Source organism: Brassica napus, chromosome A6 (genome assembly GCF_020379485.1).
Source record: "Brassica napus cultivar Da-Ae chromosome A6, Da-Ae, whole genome shotgun sequence".
Classification (NCBI taxonomy): Eukaryota; Viridiplantae; Streptophyta; class Magnoliopsida; order Brassicales; family Brassicaceae; genus Brassica; species Brassica napus.
In genome coordinates, this window is record NC_063439.1 from 3,065,437 (window position 1) to 3,083,842 (window position 18,406).

Here is an 18,406-nt window from a genome sequence, read left to right on the forward strand (position 1 = left end):
AGGTTAAGAGTAGAAGACCCGTACATTAATAACCAATCAATGCGAGCTATTATGGACTTATATAAAAAGACTGATATTGGAATATAAGAGCATGTAGAAAAATCAAGAAGAGAAGAAGTTAGTTGTGCCAAAGTCAAGCAACCGTTGAAACTTGAAAGCGTGGAAAGAATTTAAGAGCCACCGCAATGTGGAAACATATATGTTTCATCAACAAAAAAATATGGCGTCATTTATGATGTCAGGCGGTCACCTCACTTTGTCTATATATACCACATATCTACCAAAAAGCACTTCACCCTCAAAACACTTGATAATGCTTGATATGGAGAGCAAGTGTGACGCTTCTGCCGCTATCATCTCTGCTTCTCCAACCTCTTCTCCTCCTCCACCACAGCTTTCACCACGTTTGGTGCTTAGCCCATGCGCTGCTTGCAAAATCTTGAGGCGGCGTTGTGGAGATAAATGCGTTTTGGCTCCCTACTTCCCTCCAACGGAGCCAGCCAAGTTCACTATCGCCCACCGTGTGTTTGGAGCCAGCAACATCATTAAGCTCTTGCAGGTAGCTAACTATGTACTGGTGTAATAATTATAACATCTTCTAGTACTAAAACTTTACATGTGAATCTATTATTAATAGACTTATGAACCTAGTGAAATGTTTGTTCTGAAAAAATGGATTCATCGGTCATGTGATAATCATCAGATCTTACTTGTTCTGTACAAAGCACACATATTCAACACATCTAACTTTTTTTTCTTTTAATATAAAAGAAAAATATAACCATTTTCCACTATATATACATATCAAAATGATTTATTTGTCTTTGTCAACATTTTCGTTTTCATGCACATTTGAAAAAGTCTTGTATAATAATAGTCTTTACTCCTCTTGGTCAAATACACAAAATACTAGCTTATCTATTTTTCTCATTCTCTTTATATCTTAGCTAGCCTTAATCACTTTCTTCTCTGTTATATAATTATTTATGACATGTTTTTCTCAGGAACTTCCCGAATCACAAAGAACCGATGCTGTAAATAGTATGGTGTATGAAGCCGGAGCTAGAATCAGAGATCCAATATATGGATGTGCCGGTGCCATATACAATCTACAAAGACAAGTGAGTGAACTCCAAGCACAGCTAGCAAAAGCTCAAGTGGAGATAGTAAGTATGCAGTTACAAAGATCAAATCTACTAGAACTGATTCACAACATGGACCAACCAAACCAAGAGCAACACAACATGTCATTTGAGAGTTCCTTTGGAAATTGTGATGAGTTCATTAGCAGCCCGGACGAAGAGAGCAATGATTTTGGATTCATTGAAGACAACAAGTACTCCAACACCATTCCATCAACGTTGTGGTGTGATCCTCTTTGGATATGATATTAACTATATATAGTATGATTTTGACTATACTTCACTTCAAAGCCTTTTAGTTAAGTTACTCATGGCTAGTTATAGCAAACTTAGCATACACATTGTTAGAGACACACTATTAATGTAATAAATTATATGGTGAATTTATCGGAAATTTTAATATGTCAAAGGTTGTTTATGCTGAAATGATTTATCTTAATAATTTTCTTTTCTTTTTCTTAAACTATTATCTGTTTAGAAACTATAATATAAAACTATTGGTTCGACATAAAGACTATCTAAAATTCATAACATGAAAATAAATAAATAATATTAATTTTGGTTTTTACCAGAAAAAAACAAAAAAATCAAACATTTTAACCGAATAAATTAAAATGAATATTAATTTAAAATATTAGTCATATTTTAGAAGATTAAAAACCAAAAAAAAAAAAAACTTAAAACGAACCAATATCTAGATTAATGTTTTTTTAATTAAAATTAACGAAACTAATAATCACATTCCGTACAAGGCGCGGGTTATCACCTAGTTTTCTGATAATTAGGGAGAAAAAATCAATCAATTAAGTATCTAAACTTATGGGCCGATTTAAAAAAAGTTAAATTTCCAATTTTCTTCCGATATTCTCCTCCCAAATTCTACTTCTCTTCTGATCCAATAGTAACGAAACTGGGCCCTTTCAGGCCCATTTATTAGCGGGACCATCATTGTTACAGTGCTCTTTTCCGCACCATAACAACACTATACAGGCTCCGATTATAAAAATAAAACTTCACCGCGCTTTGCGTCTCCTCCATCTCTCTCCCGGAACCTCCCCTCTTCTCCGATCATCTTCCCCCCCTCCTAGGTTACTTAGCCCACTCTCGTTTGTTTTAACTTCTTAATTCGATTAGTGAACTAACATTCATAGTTTTCTGATTTTATCTCGGAACTTAAGCAATTTTCAGCAAGTTTATCGAAAATATCATCTCTCGAGAATCTCCACTTTCTAGTTTTTGATTGCTTTGTTGATAATGCGCCGCGAATGGATCGTTAGTTTCTGTTGCATTAGTATGACTATGGGATGTTTGACTTTGGAAGAATTTTTGTTGATTTTGGTTTAGGACGTGATGTATTCAAGACTCGATTATTTTTTTTGTTTGTTGTTGGAAGATTCACGCTGATAATAAGAAGTAAAGCAGAATATGGATGCTCCATCTGGATCTAGTGATCGTGCTACATTCATTGCTGCAGAAGCTGTAAACAACCAATTTGGTGGGTTGACTCTTGAGGAAAGGAACCACAGTGTCCAAAATCCTAAGTCATATGGAGCCATTAGTGGATCGTCTTCTTCGGCATCAGAACTCGTTAATTACTTGGAAGATTTTACGGTGGACAAGTCCACTTATTGTCGTGCCAAGATCAGAGCCACTTTCTATCCGAAGTTTGAGAATGAAAAGACTGACCAAGAGGTAAGTTTACAAGCTTCCTTTCGTTTTTTGTAGCACTAATTGTTGGTTTGCTTTTGCGTTTATCGCAGATAAGAACACGGATGATTGAGATGGTGTCTAAAGGGTTGGCAACGCTTGAGGTTATAACAACGTATATACAGTGAATACATCTATTGACAACTCTGAAGTTCTAACTGTCTAAGGAGCTTTTGTGATAAACCTTTTTTCAGGTCTCTCTTAAGCACTCAGGCTCTCTCTTTATGTACGCCGGTCACACGGGTGGAGCATATGCAAAGAACAGTTTTGGTAACATGTAAGCTCATTTATTCCTAGCTTCACTTTTCCCTCATCTTTGTATATTCCTTTCTATATCAATGATGAGCTTTTCATAAATAATCTTAGACAAACGGAAAACCACTAATGAATAAACCCACACTCGAGCTTTAGAGTTGGTTTATACCTTTTCATTCATTTAACTTACAGTAAGGATCACTTTCTACATTTTTTGTTTTTTGAATTAGTTATGTTCAACGAAATTTCTTATGCTTTACTTCTGGATATTAATTGCTTGCTGATGGTATTGGTGTCGTTTTGTGGATAAAAATTCCACAACATATAGACGACGTGATAGATTTTCAAGACTTTTTGATGAAACAAATGCATTTTACTACTCTTTTCCATATCTATTGCTGTTATGTGAATTTTTCTGGTGCTTTCCAATTGAGATGGCTATTAAAAGGTTCTCTCATCGGCTAACTACAATGCTTCATTTTGCAGTTTTACTGCGGTTGGTGTTTTTGTTCTTTCTCGGATGTTTAGGGAAGCTTGGGGAACTAAGGCGTTAGAAAAGGAGGCAGAATTTAATGATTTTCTTGAGGTATTTCCATGGACAGAACTTCAAGCAATCAAAATTTTCAAATGCTCGAGGCTTAGTCAATTGCCAGAAAAAGAATAGCTCATAATGTTATATTCTCCCAGACAAATCGCATGTGTGTATCTATGGAACTGGTAACAGCTGTTCTCGGAGATCATGGTCAACGCCCAGTGGATGACTATGGTGAAGTATTCTCTTTTATAGATGTTCTAGAGTCATTGCCTTTCAAAGTTGTATATATGCTTTGTTTGTAGAAGGTAATTAAGCCTGCTAAAGTCGTCCTATTATAAATAATTGATTTGCATCTTTCAGTGGTAGTGACGGCTGTTACCGAGTTAGGTAATGGTAAGCCCAAGTTCTATTCAACTTCCGAAATCATTGCATTTTGCCGGATCTGGCGTCTACCAACCAATCATGTTTGGCTGTTTTCCACAAGGTAATTTCACGTCTTTTAAATCATTGCTGCTATCTTCTTCGTTTGTGATGTTGGCATTTACTGTCATCTTACATGGGCCGTTGTTGCTTTAAATAGAATTGTGGTGAAGACTGAGTTTGAAATACATTAAGCTAATATTTTGTTCCAAGGGTTTAGTGTTCCTTGGCTCTTGATATCTCTGAACGATCTTGGCTTAACAGCTTGAAATACTCATGTTCCTGTCAGCTTACTCTACCTAACTATAGTAAGAATATGCTGGTGATATATGGTTGATGCATTTACTAGTCTAACTCCATAAACCTCAAACGCTATTTTATGGTTCTTAGGATCAGTCATATGCTGATGATATGTTTGAATGCAACACTGTGGAAAGAATTTTTTATTAGAAGTATTAACAGTTAAGGTTGCCTGTGTTTTGTTAAAACTTATGAAGGAAATCAGTGACCTCTTTTTTCGCCGCATTTGATGCACTCTGCGAAGAAGGGATAGCAACCTCAGTTTGTAGAGCTCTTGATGAAGTAGCTGATATATCCGTCCCAGGTAAAGTTTTTCCCAGTTTTTTTCATTTGCGAGAATTCACATTAGTTTTTCAAGGAATTGAACTTGATGATATTCACTGAATGAATAATCTTTTGGATGAAAATAAACAGGCTCCAAGGACCATGTGAAGGTGCAGGGTGAGATATTAGAGGGTCTTGTGGCGCGTATCGTGAGCAGTGGGAGCGCCAGAGATATGGAAAATGTCTTGAGAGATCATCCTCCACCAACCTGTGATGGAGGTGCATTATCTTATCACTATTTAGTTTGTACGTTGGTTTCATAGCATTCCCCTCTATCAAGTCCATGTATATTTTACAATTTTCCTCTCTTGTTTTTTTTTTTGTTTTCAAAATTTCAGCTAATCTTGCTCTGGGTCTCAGTTTAAGAGAGATATGTGCTGCCAATAGATGTAACGAGGAACAGGTTCGCACAAATTTATTTCGAAAGCTTCATACGTGGAATTTTTTTTGCTGTCATTTCTTAGTAAAGGTTTCTCATTCTAGAGTTTTTTTTTTCTTTTTTTGTGGGTGCTGTAGCAAATAAGAGCGCTTTTAACGAGTGTGGGGCCTAGCTTTTGCCCCAGTGACTTGGATTGGTTTGGAGATGATTCTGTAGAATCTCATTCGAAAAATGCTGACAAATCTGTTATAACAAAATTTCTGGAATCTCAGCCTGCAGATTATACGACTAGTAAACTACAGGTACTTGAGCTCTGCGTCTTTGTTGAATTTTTCATGTGGATTCCAACTCCCCGAATGATTCGTTATGTATATCGTTCACTACTTCACTTGCAATGCTCTTTCATGTGGTTAATATTTTACCAGTTTCCATTCTCTATGTGCTGTTGATGAGCAACTGAATTTTTGCATTTAATAGGAAATGGTTCGCTTGATGAAGGAAAGACGTCTTCCAGCCGCATTCAAGTGTTACCAGAATTTTCATAGAGCTAATGACGTATCACCTGACAACCTATTTTATAAATTGGTTGTCCATGTGCACAGTGATTCAGGATTTAGGCGTTACCAGAAAGAGATGAGGTTATCTTTAAAAACTTCTTTTATGTCTTTCTGTTTGATCAAACTATAGAAAAATTGATTTCTTTTTATTCAACCAATCTTTCAACTTCAAACTAAGAAAAGATTGATTTCTTTTTATTCAACCATTCTTTCAACGTGTTTCAGGAATATGCCTGGCTTGTGGCCTTTATATCGAGGTAAATGGAGTATATTTTTTTGTTGGTTATTCTTTAGCTTTGGTCTTAAAGACAATAACCAAGCACGATTTACTAGACTTAATACTTTGTCTCTGCTTTCTGTACTCCGTAATCTTTGTGAAATAGAACTTTGCTAGGAAGTTAAGTTTTTCTAAACGTTTCAGATTAGTTTGTTATGGTAGCACACATTGGTCTCGCGAAACAGATAATAACTGGATATATGAATAGACCATTACTATCTGTTTTTCCTTTAACTATATTAGTTGGTGATTCTCTTTGAGGTTTTCCTTTTCAGGTTTCTTTGTTGATATTAATTTGCTCAAGGCAAACAAAGGGAGGGATCCGATGGCTATGGAAAGCATTGATAAAGCGGTCAAAGATGCCGGTGAAAATTGTGGTCAACAAGGAAAGGATGGTTTGGATGATGCTGATGCTAACTTAATGATCAAATTGAAGTTTCTCACATACAAGGTATTTTTCTCAAGGTCTTCTCGCTAGAGGGATTTTCGATTTGTTGCACTTTCTCTGCATTGTTGTCGTGATGCTGGACATGTCTTCAATTACTTGGCAGTTGAGAACCTTTCTGATCCGCAATGGCCTATCAGTTCTATTTAAAGAGGGGCCAGCATCTTATAAAGTCTTCTACCTGAGGTGAGCTGCTTTCTCCCTATGAATATATAGATATAGACAGTGATGGTTTTGGTAATCTCGTTTTTTGTTAACATGTATTGAATTGAAATAAAAAAATGGGCAGACTAGTTGGAGAATGTTATTATGTTTTTGATTGTGTATCCAAAAGGAAGGAGCAGCGTGGTTGAGACATCGGGATTAATGTAATTTGATTTTTTTTTTTAACTATTGTTGTTTTTGTGCCCAGGCAAATGAAAATATGGGGTACTTCAGATGGAAAGCAGAAAGAAATTTGCAAGATGCTTGATGAATGGTACCAGAATCACTTTACTCTACACATATAGACTATATATATTGTTTTGGAATGTATTTCCTGAGCAAACGTGAAATCTACTGCCTAGAGCCTTTATTGCTTTTTGAATGTTGATTAAAACCTTCACAATGAGGTTTAGCATATCTTCATCCCTTTTAAATGTTCAGGGCTGCTCACATAAGAAAAAAATGTGGGAATAAGCAGCTATCCTCATCACTATATCTAAGCGAAGTTGAACCATTCCTGGAGCAGTACGCCCAACGGAGCCCAAAGAATCAGGGTTTGATAGGGTCTGCCGGGAATCAAGTCAGAGCTGAGGACTTCTTGGCCATTGTTGACGGTGATCTAGTTGAAGAAGGCGATCTTGTGAAGAAAGAGAGAGGGACACCAGCTACTCCTGAGCCAGCTGTGAAGAAAGCTGTGCAGAAGGATGGGGGGTTAATTGTATTCTTTCCAGGTATTCCTTTGTTAGATTTTTTATATGCATCTCATCTAGTTGTATGTTTTATTTCATTTTCGTGGCAATGTGTTATATTGAACTTGTTGATGGTAGTCGTTTTTAACTTCCGAGGGAACTTAGTTGATTGTTTTCAACGTTTAACCGTTCAGATAATAAATTGGACATTGTATTATCAAATTTTGTTTACTTTAAGTTTCCTCTCGTTTCCTCTGATTTCTGCAATTTTATGATCTCAGGAATTCCTGGAAGTGCTAAATCTGCACTTTGTAAGGAGTTATTGAACGCCCCAGGTGGCTTAGGAGATGGTATGCCAGTGCATAGTCTGATGGGTGATCTTGTCAAAGGTATTTTAAAATGTAGGATCTTGTCAAAACTGTTCTGGCCTTTCAATGTTGCAATGCATCCTCATGAAATTTTCAAAGGACAGGAAAATATTGGCCAAAGGTTGCTGATGAATGTCGTAAAATGCCACAATCAATTATGTTGGCGGACAAAAATGCCCCAAATGAAGACGTCTGGAGACAGGTAATTTATCATCTGCACCCTCTTATAAGCTAGCATTTCGAGGTCAGCTCTACCTGTGAGTCCTCTTAGAGTGAATTTTTCTTATTATTGAGTAGATTCTTATAAGAATCATTGCATTGGCGTGTTCAGTTGCTTTTGTTGCCTTATGGTTATCAGGACTACTGGTGAGACCGTAGACTGTTACTCGCTTTTCTGTAAAAAAGATTAGTTGATGCAACCTGCCATTAATATATGTAAATAGATAAGTTGTATTGTGGAAGTCTAGTTATCTGTTCAAGAACCCGTATCAATATCAAGTCCGTCACCTGATATCTTTCCACATTTTGTGTTTCTTAACAAGTCTCATTTCAGTATAATTATTTTGTTTTCCTGTTAGATTGAAGACATGTGTCGGAGAACTAAAGCTACTGGGGTTCCAGTTGTTGCTGATTCCGAAGGTATGTAACTACGCATCCATTGTTTAATGATTTTCTGCCTTGGCTCATCTTATGTATTCTCTGCAATCGTTTATTTTTGGCCCCTTGTTAATGCTCAGGAACCGAGTCAAATCCATATTCACTTGATGCCTTGGCTGTTTTCATATTCCGTGTACTTCAAAGAGTTAACCACCCGGTATGCAGTTGCATCTTATACACAGTTTGTCTTCAACTGTACCATCCAATTTTCACTACAACCCTTTCTTCTTAACAAGCTATTGTTTTTTTCATACATTGTCAGGGGAATCTCGACAAGTCATCTTCGAATGCAGGCTATGTGATATTGATGTTTTACCACCTCTATGACGGAAAGGTATCACATACGCCCAGCTGTTCTCTGATCAAGTCCATGATTGGATCTCACATTTATTTGAACTGTCTTTTAATTTTTCAGAACCGCAAAGAATTTGAAGGTGAATTGATTGAGCGCTTTGGCTCCCTCGTCAAGATACCACTGTTGAGATCAGACAGGTACATATTTTTTACAACTGTTGAGATCAGACAGGTACATATTTTTTACAGTACATGAGAGATAACAAACTTCATATCCATTTGGTTGCTAAACCAGTTAATTTACTTCTCTCCGCATATTACAGGAGTCCTTTACCTGTCCCTGTCAAATCGATTCTTGAGGAGGGCATTGACTTGTTCCAGCTCCACAGTAGAAGGCATGGGAGGTGGGTAGTAAACACTACCATTTTCATGACGATAAATTGAACTATATCAAACCAAATTATTTTGTGAAAACCAGTAACAAAGTATTTTGAACAACACTGTCTGTACATACAGTGACAAATGCAATGCAAAAGTAACAATTTAGCAAAAACTAACGAGGAAGCAAATATTTGTTAATCCTGTGATTAGATGTACTTAAATCATGTTTCAGCCTTTCAGAAGATACCTTAGGAATAATTTTGCTCACAGACGTTCTTATTTCTTGCTGTTATAGTTCTTTTTACTTCAGCTCTTCAGCTTTAGCTTTAGGTTTGGTTTGATTGTTTCTGACCTTTTGTTTTCCTTGTTATGTGTCTTGATGTAGACTTGAGTCGGCGAAAGGAACATATGCAGTGGAATGGACTAAATGGGAGAAACAGCTGCGCAGTACTTTAATTGCAAATTCGGAGTATCTCAACTCTGTTCAGGTAATATATTCTCTTGTCACTGATGGCTCAAAAAAGCACGAATCCTATGCTGGTATTGTAACTGCTTAAATTTCCCTCAGTACATGATACAAGAGTATAAAGAGACGGGATGTGCATATGATGTCTTTGTTTTCTGGTTTTCTCCTTTCAGGTTCCGTTTGAGTCTGCGGTTCAACAAGTGCGAGAAGAGCTAAAAAGAATCGCAAAGGGTGAATACAAACCACCAAGTTCAGAGAAAACAAAACATGGGTCTATTACATTCGCTGCCATCAACTTGCCTGTAACTCAAGTCCACAGTCTTCTTGAAAAGGTAGCCATCAAGATTCTTAAACTATCCTTAAAATGCCTCTCTTTCACATCGGTGATAATTATACACAAACCATTGAAAACTAAAGGTTGAAAGTTCATAAACTCAAATGTGAGCCCTCATCATTATCAGTTGTATGGGGTTCATTCTTGATAGGGGTTTTCTTCTTATCAGTTAGCCGTCTCAAACCCAACGATGAGATCTTTTCTAGAGGGAAAGAAGAAGAGCATAGAGGAAAAACTTGAACGGGCTCACGTGACCCTTGCTCACAAGAGAAGCCACGGAGTAGCAGCTGTAGCCAGATACGGTCAGCACTTAAACAGAGAGGTACCCATACAGCTCACCGAGCTCATCTTCAACGACAACATGGCTGCTTTTACAGCCCATGTCGGATCTGTGGACGGGGAGACCATAGTCTGCAAGAACGAATGGCCACACGTGACTTTGTGGACAGCGGAAGGCGTTACTGCGAAAGAGGCTAACACGTTACCTCAGCTGTACGCAGACGGAAAGGCAAGCCGCATGGTGATAGATCCTCCTGCCTCAGTCTCAGGTCCCCTGGAGTTTTTCTGAATTACTTAGCTTGAAATTGCTAGTGTAACCTATTAACCATGGCTACCTTATTATAGTGGCCACTGGTCTGACACTACAATCAATGAAAGTGCAATGATCAGTACTTAGGGCATCTCCAACTTATTTTCATATCCAATTTTTATTTTAAAATAAAATAAAAGTGGATATGAAGTAAGAAATGCTCTAATCCAACTCCATATATATAAAGTAATCTACTTTTTGTTTGTTCACTACTCCATTATGGAAAAAAAAATGGAGAAATGAAGTAGACTTGGAACTTATTTACTTCATATCCATTTTTATTCTATTTTGAAAGAAAAAAATGGAGTTTTACATTGGAAATGTTTTTAGTATCTAAAATACTGGTGTTACATAACCTCGATTTAAAGGTGTGGTAATGACAACTAATCTTCTCGGGGTGTAATTTGATCGTTTTATAAGTACGGGGGATATTAGCGGAAACCTCACTCCATCTTTGTAGAGTCTTTGGGCTTTATATTAATGAAAATTGGGCCGGAAAACACAATTGGGCCTACAAAAACATAATTGGGCCGAAACAAAACTTTTATTATCAAACAAAATGAAACATTAGGCGCGGAGAGGAGAGCCAGCTGCGAAAATCCAACGAGCCCTAAAACCTCCTTCCCCTCTCCGCATTGGGGTTTCTCGAGAAAACTCAGATTCCTGCTTGCCATGGACACTGATGCGAGGAGGAATGCTAACATCTCGCCGCAGGGTTCATCTCCTTCTCCCAAGCCATCCAAGTTCTCTGTGTACCGGAACCCTGCTCTCGCCGCCGCTTCCACCGCCAATAGCATCCGTCCCTCTAAATCCGTCCTTTTCTACATATTCGTGCTCTCAATCGCTTCAGTTTTCTCTCTCGTTTCCTTCACGGCCGGGTACGTGCGAGCAATCTAGCTTGAACTTCGTACTTGAGTGAAGCATTGCCACTTAGTTGCGTTGTTAGAGTATTTGAATCTAGGTTTTCGGAATATCACTATCGTCATCGAACTTCCTGATGTGTTAGGGCTTGTATGTAGATCTTTCACGATGATGAAACTCCGTAGTGTAACTAACGTTTCGTTTGATCATCTCATGGTTTCAGGGAGAAACGATTGACGAATGCTTTAACATTCGGGAGGATAACACAAGAGGCAGCTTGTGAGTTCCATTTTCCTTTCTCCTTTTATGTATTTTATGTTTCTTAGTGTAATCTGAAATCGACCTATTTTGCTTTCAGATGTTACTGTAAAGGCGTGGCAAGGACTGGTGGCTTTGATTTGTATTGGAGCTATGATGGCTTTCTCGAAAGGGCTATCTCTGCACAGATCTAAGTTTGCTGCTGGAGCTGAAACTAAAGAAGCCAAAGATCAGTTTTCTCTAACAAGCCGTCAGCTTGAGCTTCTTGGGATAAAGAAAAGAGCTGATCAGGGTGTATCAGAATCTCCCAAGAGTCGTCCCGCATTGAAACCAACACGGTCGTTAGAGCCGCTTGTCCCTATCCATCAGAATCTTACTGGTTCAGCGCATAAATCGTCCAGTGCTGGTGATAAGCTGAGTTCTCGTAGTGGGAGTCAGATTAGTCCGTTTAACACTCCCTCCAAACAGATGGGTTCACCGGCAATGTATCTTGTACCTTCTAGCTCACCAGCTTCTTCCAACCGAGCTTCGTCTGGTCAGGATAAGGCTGTTTCTAGTCCTTGGTCTGGTAGACGAAGTTCTGCAAGAGACATTGCTACAGAGGAGCAGCTTGAGCAGCTTTTGGCAGAAGTAGATGAGAAAATCACTGAGTCAGCTGGGAAGGTGCGGACTCCTCCGCCAACAGTAGGGAGTTTTGCCATGGCTAGTCCGAGTCCTGTTGGTGGTTCAGCTGGTTTGTCTGGGACTACTAGGAGTACACCACTAAGAGTTGTTAGGATGTCTCCTGGTGCTCAGAAATTTACGACTCCACCAAAGAAAGGAGAGGGTGATTTCCCCACACCCATGTCCTTAGAACAGGCGATCGAAGGTTTTAGGCAACTAGGCGTGTATCCTCAGATAGAATACTGGCGTGACAGACTAAGGCAATGGTGTTCTTCAGTTTTGCTCAAACCTCTGCTTAACAAGATTGAAACCAGTCATATTCAGGTTTGATCATATCCAAATAAGGGGCAGAATGATAATTTATTGTTTCCTTATGTTTCCTTGACCATTTACTTAAAGAGTTTTAATGTGTGTAGGTAATGCAAACAGCAGCGAAGCTAGGTGTTAATGTCACCGTTTGTCAAGTTGGAGCTGATTTGTCAACAAATGGAACCGCTCCTACTGCATTACCAGTTGATCGTTCAAAAGGGTGGCAGCCATCTTATTCTCTCGATGAAGACGCTATTCTTCACCAGTTACGTGCTAATCTTGTACAGGCTATTGATGCCACCATGCGTAAGTAACCTTTACTAAAACTTCTAAGTTATGTGTCCAAAAGAAGTGATGTTCGGTTGTTTTCAAATTAGTGTTGATTTTTCTTAGTAAATCACTGAATGTTGATATCATGTCATCTGATGTTGCTAAATGTTTCTTCTACCATCTGCAGAAAAGCTGCGTACAGAGAACCAGCAGTTTCAGCAACAACAGCAGCAACAGCAAGCGGCACTAATACCCGTTATGCAGGAATGCGTTGATGCTATTAGCGAACATCAGAGGCTTCAGGGATTAATGAAAGGAGAGTGGGTCAAGGGTTTACTTCCACGTAGCAGCATTCCAGCAGACTACACGGTGCAAAGAATCAGAGGTATAAAACGTTAAAGAAATATTCCATTCAAATATTAGTTGACCTATCATGACTCTATTAACTCTCGTTGGCTTTTTGCAGAGCTCGCGGAAGGAACATGTGTGAAGAACTACGAGTACAACGGAAGGGCAGATGCTCGTGAGAAAAACAAGAAATGGAGCCTGGAGCCTCCAACCGATTCTCATCTACTTCTGTACTTGTTCTGTGCCTACTTGGAACACCCGAAATGGATGTTGCATCTGGACCCCAGTTCTTATACAGGGACTCAGTCAAGCAGGAATCCGTTATTCTTGGGGGTTTTGCCTCCAAAAGAAAGATTCCCAGAGAAGTACGTAGCTGTGATATCAGGTGTACCTTCTACACTCCATCCTGGCGCATGTGTACTTGCTGTGGACAAGCAATGTCCTCCCACGTTTGCCTTGTACTGGGACAAGAAGGTGCAGTTTACCCTTCAGGTAAATGATGAATGTTTTATATGTATTAAGTACTTTTGTCATACAATATGCATGTATGGATGTGGAAATGGTTTCTAAAAATGGTTACTGGAACAGGGACGAACAGCGCTATGGGACTCTATTCTGCTAATGTGCCACAAAATCAAGGTGGGGTATGGAGGTGTTGTTCGTGGGATGAATCTTGGTTCTTCGGCTCTTAACATCCTACAAGTAGTTGATTCTGAAACTGATGACTAAAACTCATTTATCCCCCGTGAAACTCGTTTGTTGCATCTAACAATTCAAGAAAAGTGGATTTTGCTTGAGACTGCTAATGTTTGTTGGGCGTTGGAGGTCTATATTAGCCATTGTTAAGGAGAAATTGTACTGAGATTAGTTCTTTTTTCTTGATGAAAACCGAGATTAGTTCTCTTTGGATAGCAACGTATTCTTGTGTCAAGTAAATATTGAGAATGCTTTTTTTTGCCCCACTCTATTAGTCAGTTGATGGACAATACTCTGAAAGTTTATTAATCAAATAACATGTGAGAGTTGGTGCATTAAACAGAACCGAGTTTCTGAATTTGCATTTCTCATATGTTGGCTGTTGCTACGTTCGCATCAAACTGAGAGGCTCCAATACAAAGATCACACTCTTGAGTCTATCTATCTCAATGTAATGTCAAGGTTTGGGAATGTGTTATATGGGTTCCACCAAATATAAAATATCAAAGCACAATGCAATTGCTCGTAAACGAAAATACAACAGAAGAGTGTCAGTGATCGTTGTCTCGCACTGAAACTGAAAAAACAGTATGTGTTTGGAAGGCATATAAATCCAAAAGACTTGATCTATTCCGCCACCATGCCTATCTAACTTGTGGTGAAACTAAGTCAACTGCATAAGCAAAACTGAATGAACAAAAGGATGAATCACAGTTCCTTGTCTTCAAGTTGTGCTTTTTCTGCTGCCTTTTCAGTTTCCTCTACAACAAACGTCTTGAGCGATTCAACGTCTCTTTTACCTAAGTTCATATAAATGTAAGCATGATAAAAGAAGCTCAAGTTAGGCTTATACTCAAAGCATAGGTTAAAAATCATAAGCTGTAAAGCAAAGTATAGTTACCTTGGTATTTTGAAACTTCTTCTCCATTGTAAAATAGCTTGAACGTTGGATAGGAATGAATCTCAACTTTGGTGCAAACATCTCTGCTTTTACCACAATCTACTTCCCCAATCTCAATTTCATCGTCACCTTCCATTGCGTTCCCCAATTCTTCCCACAAGTTCCCCAATTTCTTGCTGACATACATACACTCAGATCCAATCTCATCAACAAAAGTGAAAAAAACAAAGGCAAAACCACTCAGTCACTAGACAAGAAAAAACTAACCAGTGCTTACACCAAGGAACACAGAACTTTACAAACCACGCAGTATCCTTCTCCTTCACCTGAACCAACAAACCAAAAGAGAGAGAGAGAGAGTAAAAATTCACACGACAACAAGAGATGCCACCAACCATCTGAAGCTAGACACTTTGGTCTTTGACAAAACCGATCTAATCACCAAACCCCAAGAACAAGACATAGAGACTAAATTAAGAATCTAAGCGAGAAGGTCAAAACAAACGTAAGTAAACTAAAAGGAGAATCTCTACTCAAGCAGATGGAAAGTTTCAGATCATTACCTTGTCGGAGAAAGTTTCAGGGGTCAACGTAATGACTTCCGCTTTCGTTAGTACAATCGTAAGAGATAGGAGAAGCATAAAAGCAATAAGCCTAGCACCGAGCTTCATCGTAGCTAAAGCTAGATTCAGCAATCAAATTCAATTCAATCTAATCTGAAACCAAGACGAGAAATCAAGATTCATCGAATCACATCAAAACGGATCTTAGAAGTGTCTAAATCGGCTTACCTTCTGCAAATCAATACACCACCAGACCAGAGATTCAGAGAAGACGAGTATCCATGTCCTTGCTTTATCTTTTGGGCCTCTATGGGCCGCTTTAGATTTGGGTTATTTAGCTCAGATCTGTTTCGCATATAATCATCTTGTTTGGGCCTGTATGGGCCCAACTTATGTTTATTAGGCCTAAATATGTTCGCATTATATTAGTTACCAACAATAAACTTTTGTCTCGATTATCCATGTCTTTGCTTTACCTTTTGGTCTTATATGGGCCGGTTTAGATTTGGGTTATTTACCCAGATCTGTTACGCATATAATCATACGTTTTGGGTCTGTATGGGTCCAACTTATGTTTACTAAGACGAAAGCAAACCAAATGCAACGAGTATCCATGTCTTTTCTTTATTTTTTGGGTCGGTCTAAATTTGGATTATTTATTCAGATCTATTACGCATATAATCATACGTTTTGGGCCTGTATGGGCCCAACTTATGTTTACTAAGACAAAAGCAAACCAAATGCAACGAGTATCCATGTCTTTGCTTTATCTTTTGGGCCAGTCTAGATTTGGGTTATTTACTCAGATCTGTTACGCATATAATCATACGTTTTGGGTCTGTATGGGCCTAACTTATGTTTACTAAGACGAAAGCAAACCAAATACAACGAGTATCCATTTCTTTGCTTTATCTTTTGGGCCGGTCTAGATTTGGATTATTTACTCAGATCTGTTACGCATATAATCATACGTTTTGGGCATGTATGGGCCCAACTTATATTTACTAAGACGAAAGGAAACCAAATGCAACGAGTATCCATGTCTTTGCTTTATTTTTTGGGTCGGTTTAAATTTGGGTTATTTACTATTATGCGTATAATCATACGTTTTGGGCCTGTATGGGCCCAACTTATGTTTATTAGGCCTAAATCTGTTCGCATTATATTAGTTTTACAAACAATAAACCTTCTTCTTCTTCAAGAACATGTTGATCCTCCTGCGTAGAGTTAAACACTCGATTCCTCAGAGCTTCTTCTTCCTTCGCCAAATTGGTTTCTCAAACAGTGATCTCACTGTTCGTTCGTACTTATCAGGACCTGCTTCGAGTCCCAGCTTATCGATATGGAGACGGAAGAAAGAAATGAGCAAAGAAGGTTTAATCGCCGCCAAGGAGCTCAAGCGTCTTCAAACCAAACTCGTCCGTCTCGATCGATTCATTGCTTCTCACGTCTCTCGACTCCTTAAGTCCGATCTCGTCTCCGTTCTCGCCGAGTTTCAGAGGCAAGACCAAGTTTTCCTCTGTATGAAGGTTAATGAAAACTTCTCCCAACGAGTCTAATCAATTTCAATTGCATTTTGAAACAAGTTTCGATTTTTTTTTAATGTTTTAGCTGTAAAATTCAAATTCGTCTCTTTCCTTTGATGGGTTATGTTTAAAGGTTCAATCTTGTGAAGTAAAGCTAAAACCTTTAGGCAGAGCTTTTTAAATGTTGTTAGGTTTTGGGGTTTAGGGTTTAGGGTTCAGGTTTAGTGTTAAGGAGAAGGCTTTGTTACATTTATTTTGGAATAAAGTTCCAATTTTTTGTTCATGTTTTATTTGAAAAATTCAAATTCGTCTCTTTTGTTTGATGGGTTATGTTTAAAGGTTCAATCTTTGTGACCTTTAGGCAGAGTTTTTTAAATGTTAAGTTTTGGGGTTTATGGTTTAGGGTTTAGTGTAAAGGAGAAGGCTTTGTTACATTTATTTGAAATCGAAATTGTTTTTTTTTTTATGTTTTTTTTTCAGCTCTATGAAGTTGTGAGGAGAGAGATATGGTACAGACCAGACATGTTCTTTTACAGAGACATGCTCATGATGCTTGCAAGAAACAGGAGAGTGGATGAAACCAACAAGGTATGGGGAGATTTAAAGAGAGAAGGGGTTTTGTTTGACCAGCACACGTTTGGAGACCTTGTTAGAGCGTTCTTGGACAATGAGCTTCCGGTGGAAGCGATGAGATTGTATGGAGAGATGAGAGATTCTCCTGACCCGCCTCTGTCTCTGCCTTTTCGAGTTATGCTGAAAGGACTCGTTCCTTACCCTGAGTTGAGAGAGAGGGTGAAAGACGATTTCTTGGAGCTTTTCCCTGGGATGGTTGTGTATGATCCTCCTGAGGATTTGTGCGAAGAGAGCGATGACGAAGCTAGAACAGATAGTGATCTTGAATAAACAGGTTTTGAGATACTGCTTTCTCTCGGTTGAATCATTGCTTGTTTTATTTACTGATTGAAAGGAAGTGATGAAAGTTTCTTTACCCCCTTCACTCCTTCAATAACTTGTTCTCTTACACCAGTTTTCGTTTAAATTGCACTTACGTGATTACAAATCCTAACTAAGATGAATTAATTGAAGTTATATATTGGGTAAAGAAGGGTATTACTCAAGACTCTAATCCTAACATTGAGGTCGTGTTTTCTTTGATTCTTACTTCCATACTGTTGTTAGGTACATCACCAGTTCATTGTACCATAACTTTATTGGGTATATGAAATGGCAGGAGCCAGCAGAAGATATCACTAGCGGAATCACTACACAGAGTTTTTATGAGGAATGAGGAAATACAGTTTGTGGTCTAGCACAAAGTTTATAGCAATTCCTCTCTTCATTGTCACAATTGGTCCACCATGGTTTGATAATCAGTGATAGTTTTTTTTTTTTTATATGTGATGATTTCCACATTTTCTTTATAACTACTTTTTAGTTACATTTATCATCACCAAACAGCTTATAATATAGAATAATCTATGGTTCTCGTAATGTATATCATTTTCTATCTGATGAACAAGCATTTTGATGTCTGCATCAGTTCTTAATGATGTTGTAGTGTGTATCCTTTTGTATTGTTCAATTTATATCGAACTAATGTTAAGACTGTATTAAACCTTTACTTCAAAATATCCAAATCACATTTGAGAATAATCAATTGTGTTGTTTTTCTTTAATGAAACCTAAAT

The 18,406-nt window shown here is 38.2% G+C and overlaps 5 protein-coding genes across 14 annotated transcripts; 4 read left to right on the forward strand and 1 right to left on the reverse strand.

Annotated features, from left to right (window-relative positions):
• The first annotated feature begins 184 nt into the window (after nucleotides 1–184).
• Nucleotides 185–1,568, forward strand: LOC106351208 (LOB domain-containing protein 1-like). Its single transcript, XM_013791022.3, has 2 exons — nucleotides 185–559; nucleotides 1,005–1,568. Exons 1-2 carry the CDS (start codon nucleotides 200–202, stop codon nucleotides 1,386–1,388), a joined length of 744 nt encoding a protein of 247 aa, XP_013646476.2. The 5' UTR covers nucleotides 185–199; the 3' UTR covers nucleotides 1,389–1,568.
• A 574-nt stretch (nucleotides 1,569–2,142) lies between these two features.
• On the forward strand, nucleotides 2,143–10,431 carry LOC106346374 (tRNA ligase 1). 7 transcript variants are annotated; one of them, XM_048782040.1, is made up of 27 exons: nucleotides 2,143–2,230; nucleotides 2,536–2,834; nucleotides 2,903–2,953; nucleotides 3,044–3,126; nucleotides 3,591–3,690; nucleotides 3,792–3,870; nucleotides 4,000–4,123; nucleotides 4,557–4,663; nucleotides 4,774–4,902; nucleotides 5,022–5,086; nucleotides 5,200–5,364; nucleotides 5,540–5,700; nucleotides 5,845–5,876; nucleotides 6,172–6,347; nucleotides 6,448–6,527; nucleotides 6,754–6,819; nucleotides 6,987–7,276; nucleotides 7,516–7,623; nucleotides 7,707–7,804; nucleotides 8,181–8,241; nucleotides 8,340–8,416; nucleotides 8,522–8,593; nucleotides 8,675–8,751; nucleotides 8,877–8,957; nucleotides 9,320–9,422; nucleotides 9,574–9,732; nucleotides 9,886–10,431. In XM_048782040.1, exons 2-27 carry the CDS (start codon nucleotides 2,568–2,570, stop codon nucleotides 10,300–10,302), a joined length of 3,228 nt encoding a protein of 1,075 aa, XP_048637997.1. In that variant the 5' UTR covers nucleotides 2,143–2,230; nucleotides 2,536–2,567; the 3' UTR covers nucleotides 10,303–10,431. The 7 variants fall into 7 exon arrangements, with proteins under 7 accessions (XP_048637997.1, XP_048637998.1, XP_048637996.1 ...); XM_048782041.1 differs by having other exon boundaries at nucleotides 2,148–2,230; nucleotides 2,565–2,834; XM_048782039.1 differs by having other exon boundaries at nucleotides 2,166–2,230; nucleotides 2,487–2,834.
• Nucleotides 10,432–10,888: 457 nt separating this feature from the next.
• On the forward strand, nucleotides 10,889–13,994 carry LOC106346372. The gene is made up of 7 exons (XM_013785678.3): nucleotides 10,889–11,201; nucleotides 11,408–11,463; nucleotides 11,543–12,429; nucleotides 12,522–12,720; nucleotides 12,872–13,069; nucleotides 13,151–13,524; nucleotides 13,621–13,994. The coding sequence occupies exons 1-7, from the start codon at nucleotides 10,996–10,998 to the stop codon at nucleotides 13,759–13,761; spliced, it is 2,061 nt and encodes a 686-aa protein (XP_013641132.2). The 5' UTR covers nucleotides 10,889–10,995; the 3' UTR covers nucleotides 13,762–13,994.
• Nucleotides 13,995–14,229: 235 nt separating this feature from the next.
• LOC106346373 (protein disulfide-isomerase 5-1) lies at nucleotides 14,230–15,476 on the reverse strand. Of its 2 annotated transcripts, none has more exons than XM_013785679.3 (5): nucleotides 15,421–15,476; nucleotides 15,193–15,345; nucleotides 14,897–14,955; nucleotides 14,630–14,805; nucleotides 14,230–14,528 (listed from the first exon to the last, which is right to left on the reverse strand). In XM_013785679.3, the coding sequence occupies exons 2-5, from the start codon at nucleotides 15,298–15,300 to the stop codon at nucleotides 14,437–14,439; spliced, it is 435 nt and encodes a 144-aa protein (XP_013641133.2). In that variant the 5' UTR covers nucleotides 15,301–15,345; nucleotides 15,421–15,476; the 3' UTR covers nucleotides 14,230–14,436. The 2 variants fall into 2 exon arrangements, with proteins under 2 accessions (XP_013641133.2, XP_022576297.2); XM_022720576.2 differs by having other exon boundaries at nucleotides 15,193–15,340; nucleotides 15,421–15,463.
• An 881-nt stretch (nucleotides 15,477–16,357) lies between these two features.
• On the forward strand, nucleotides 16,358–18,339 carry LOC106346371 (pentatricopeptide repeat-containing protein At1g62350). 3 transcript variants are annotated; one of them, XM_013785676.3, is made up of 3 exons: nucleotides 16,359–16,721; nucleotides 17,199–17,625; nucleotides 17,898–18,284. In XM_013785676.3, exons 1-2 carry the CDS (start codon nucleotides 16,398–16,400, stop codon nucleotides 17,619–17,621), a joined length of 747 nt encoding a protein of 248 aa, XP_013641130.1. In that variant the 5' UTR covers nucleotides 16,359–16,397; the 3' UTR covers nucleotides 17,622–17,625; nucleotides 17,898–18,284. The 3 variants fall into 3 exon arrangements, with proteins under 3 accessions (XP_048638005.1, XP_013641130.1, XP_013641129.1); XM_013785675.3 differs by having other exon boundaries at nucleotides 16,363–16,721; nucleotides 17,950–18,339; XM_048782048.1 differs by lacking the exon at nucleotides 17,898–18,284 and having other exon boundaries at nucleotides 16,358–16,721; nucleotides 17,199–17,771.
• The last annotated feature ends 67 nt before the right edge of the window (nucleotides 18,340–18,406 follow it).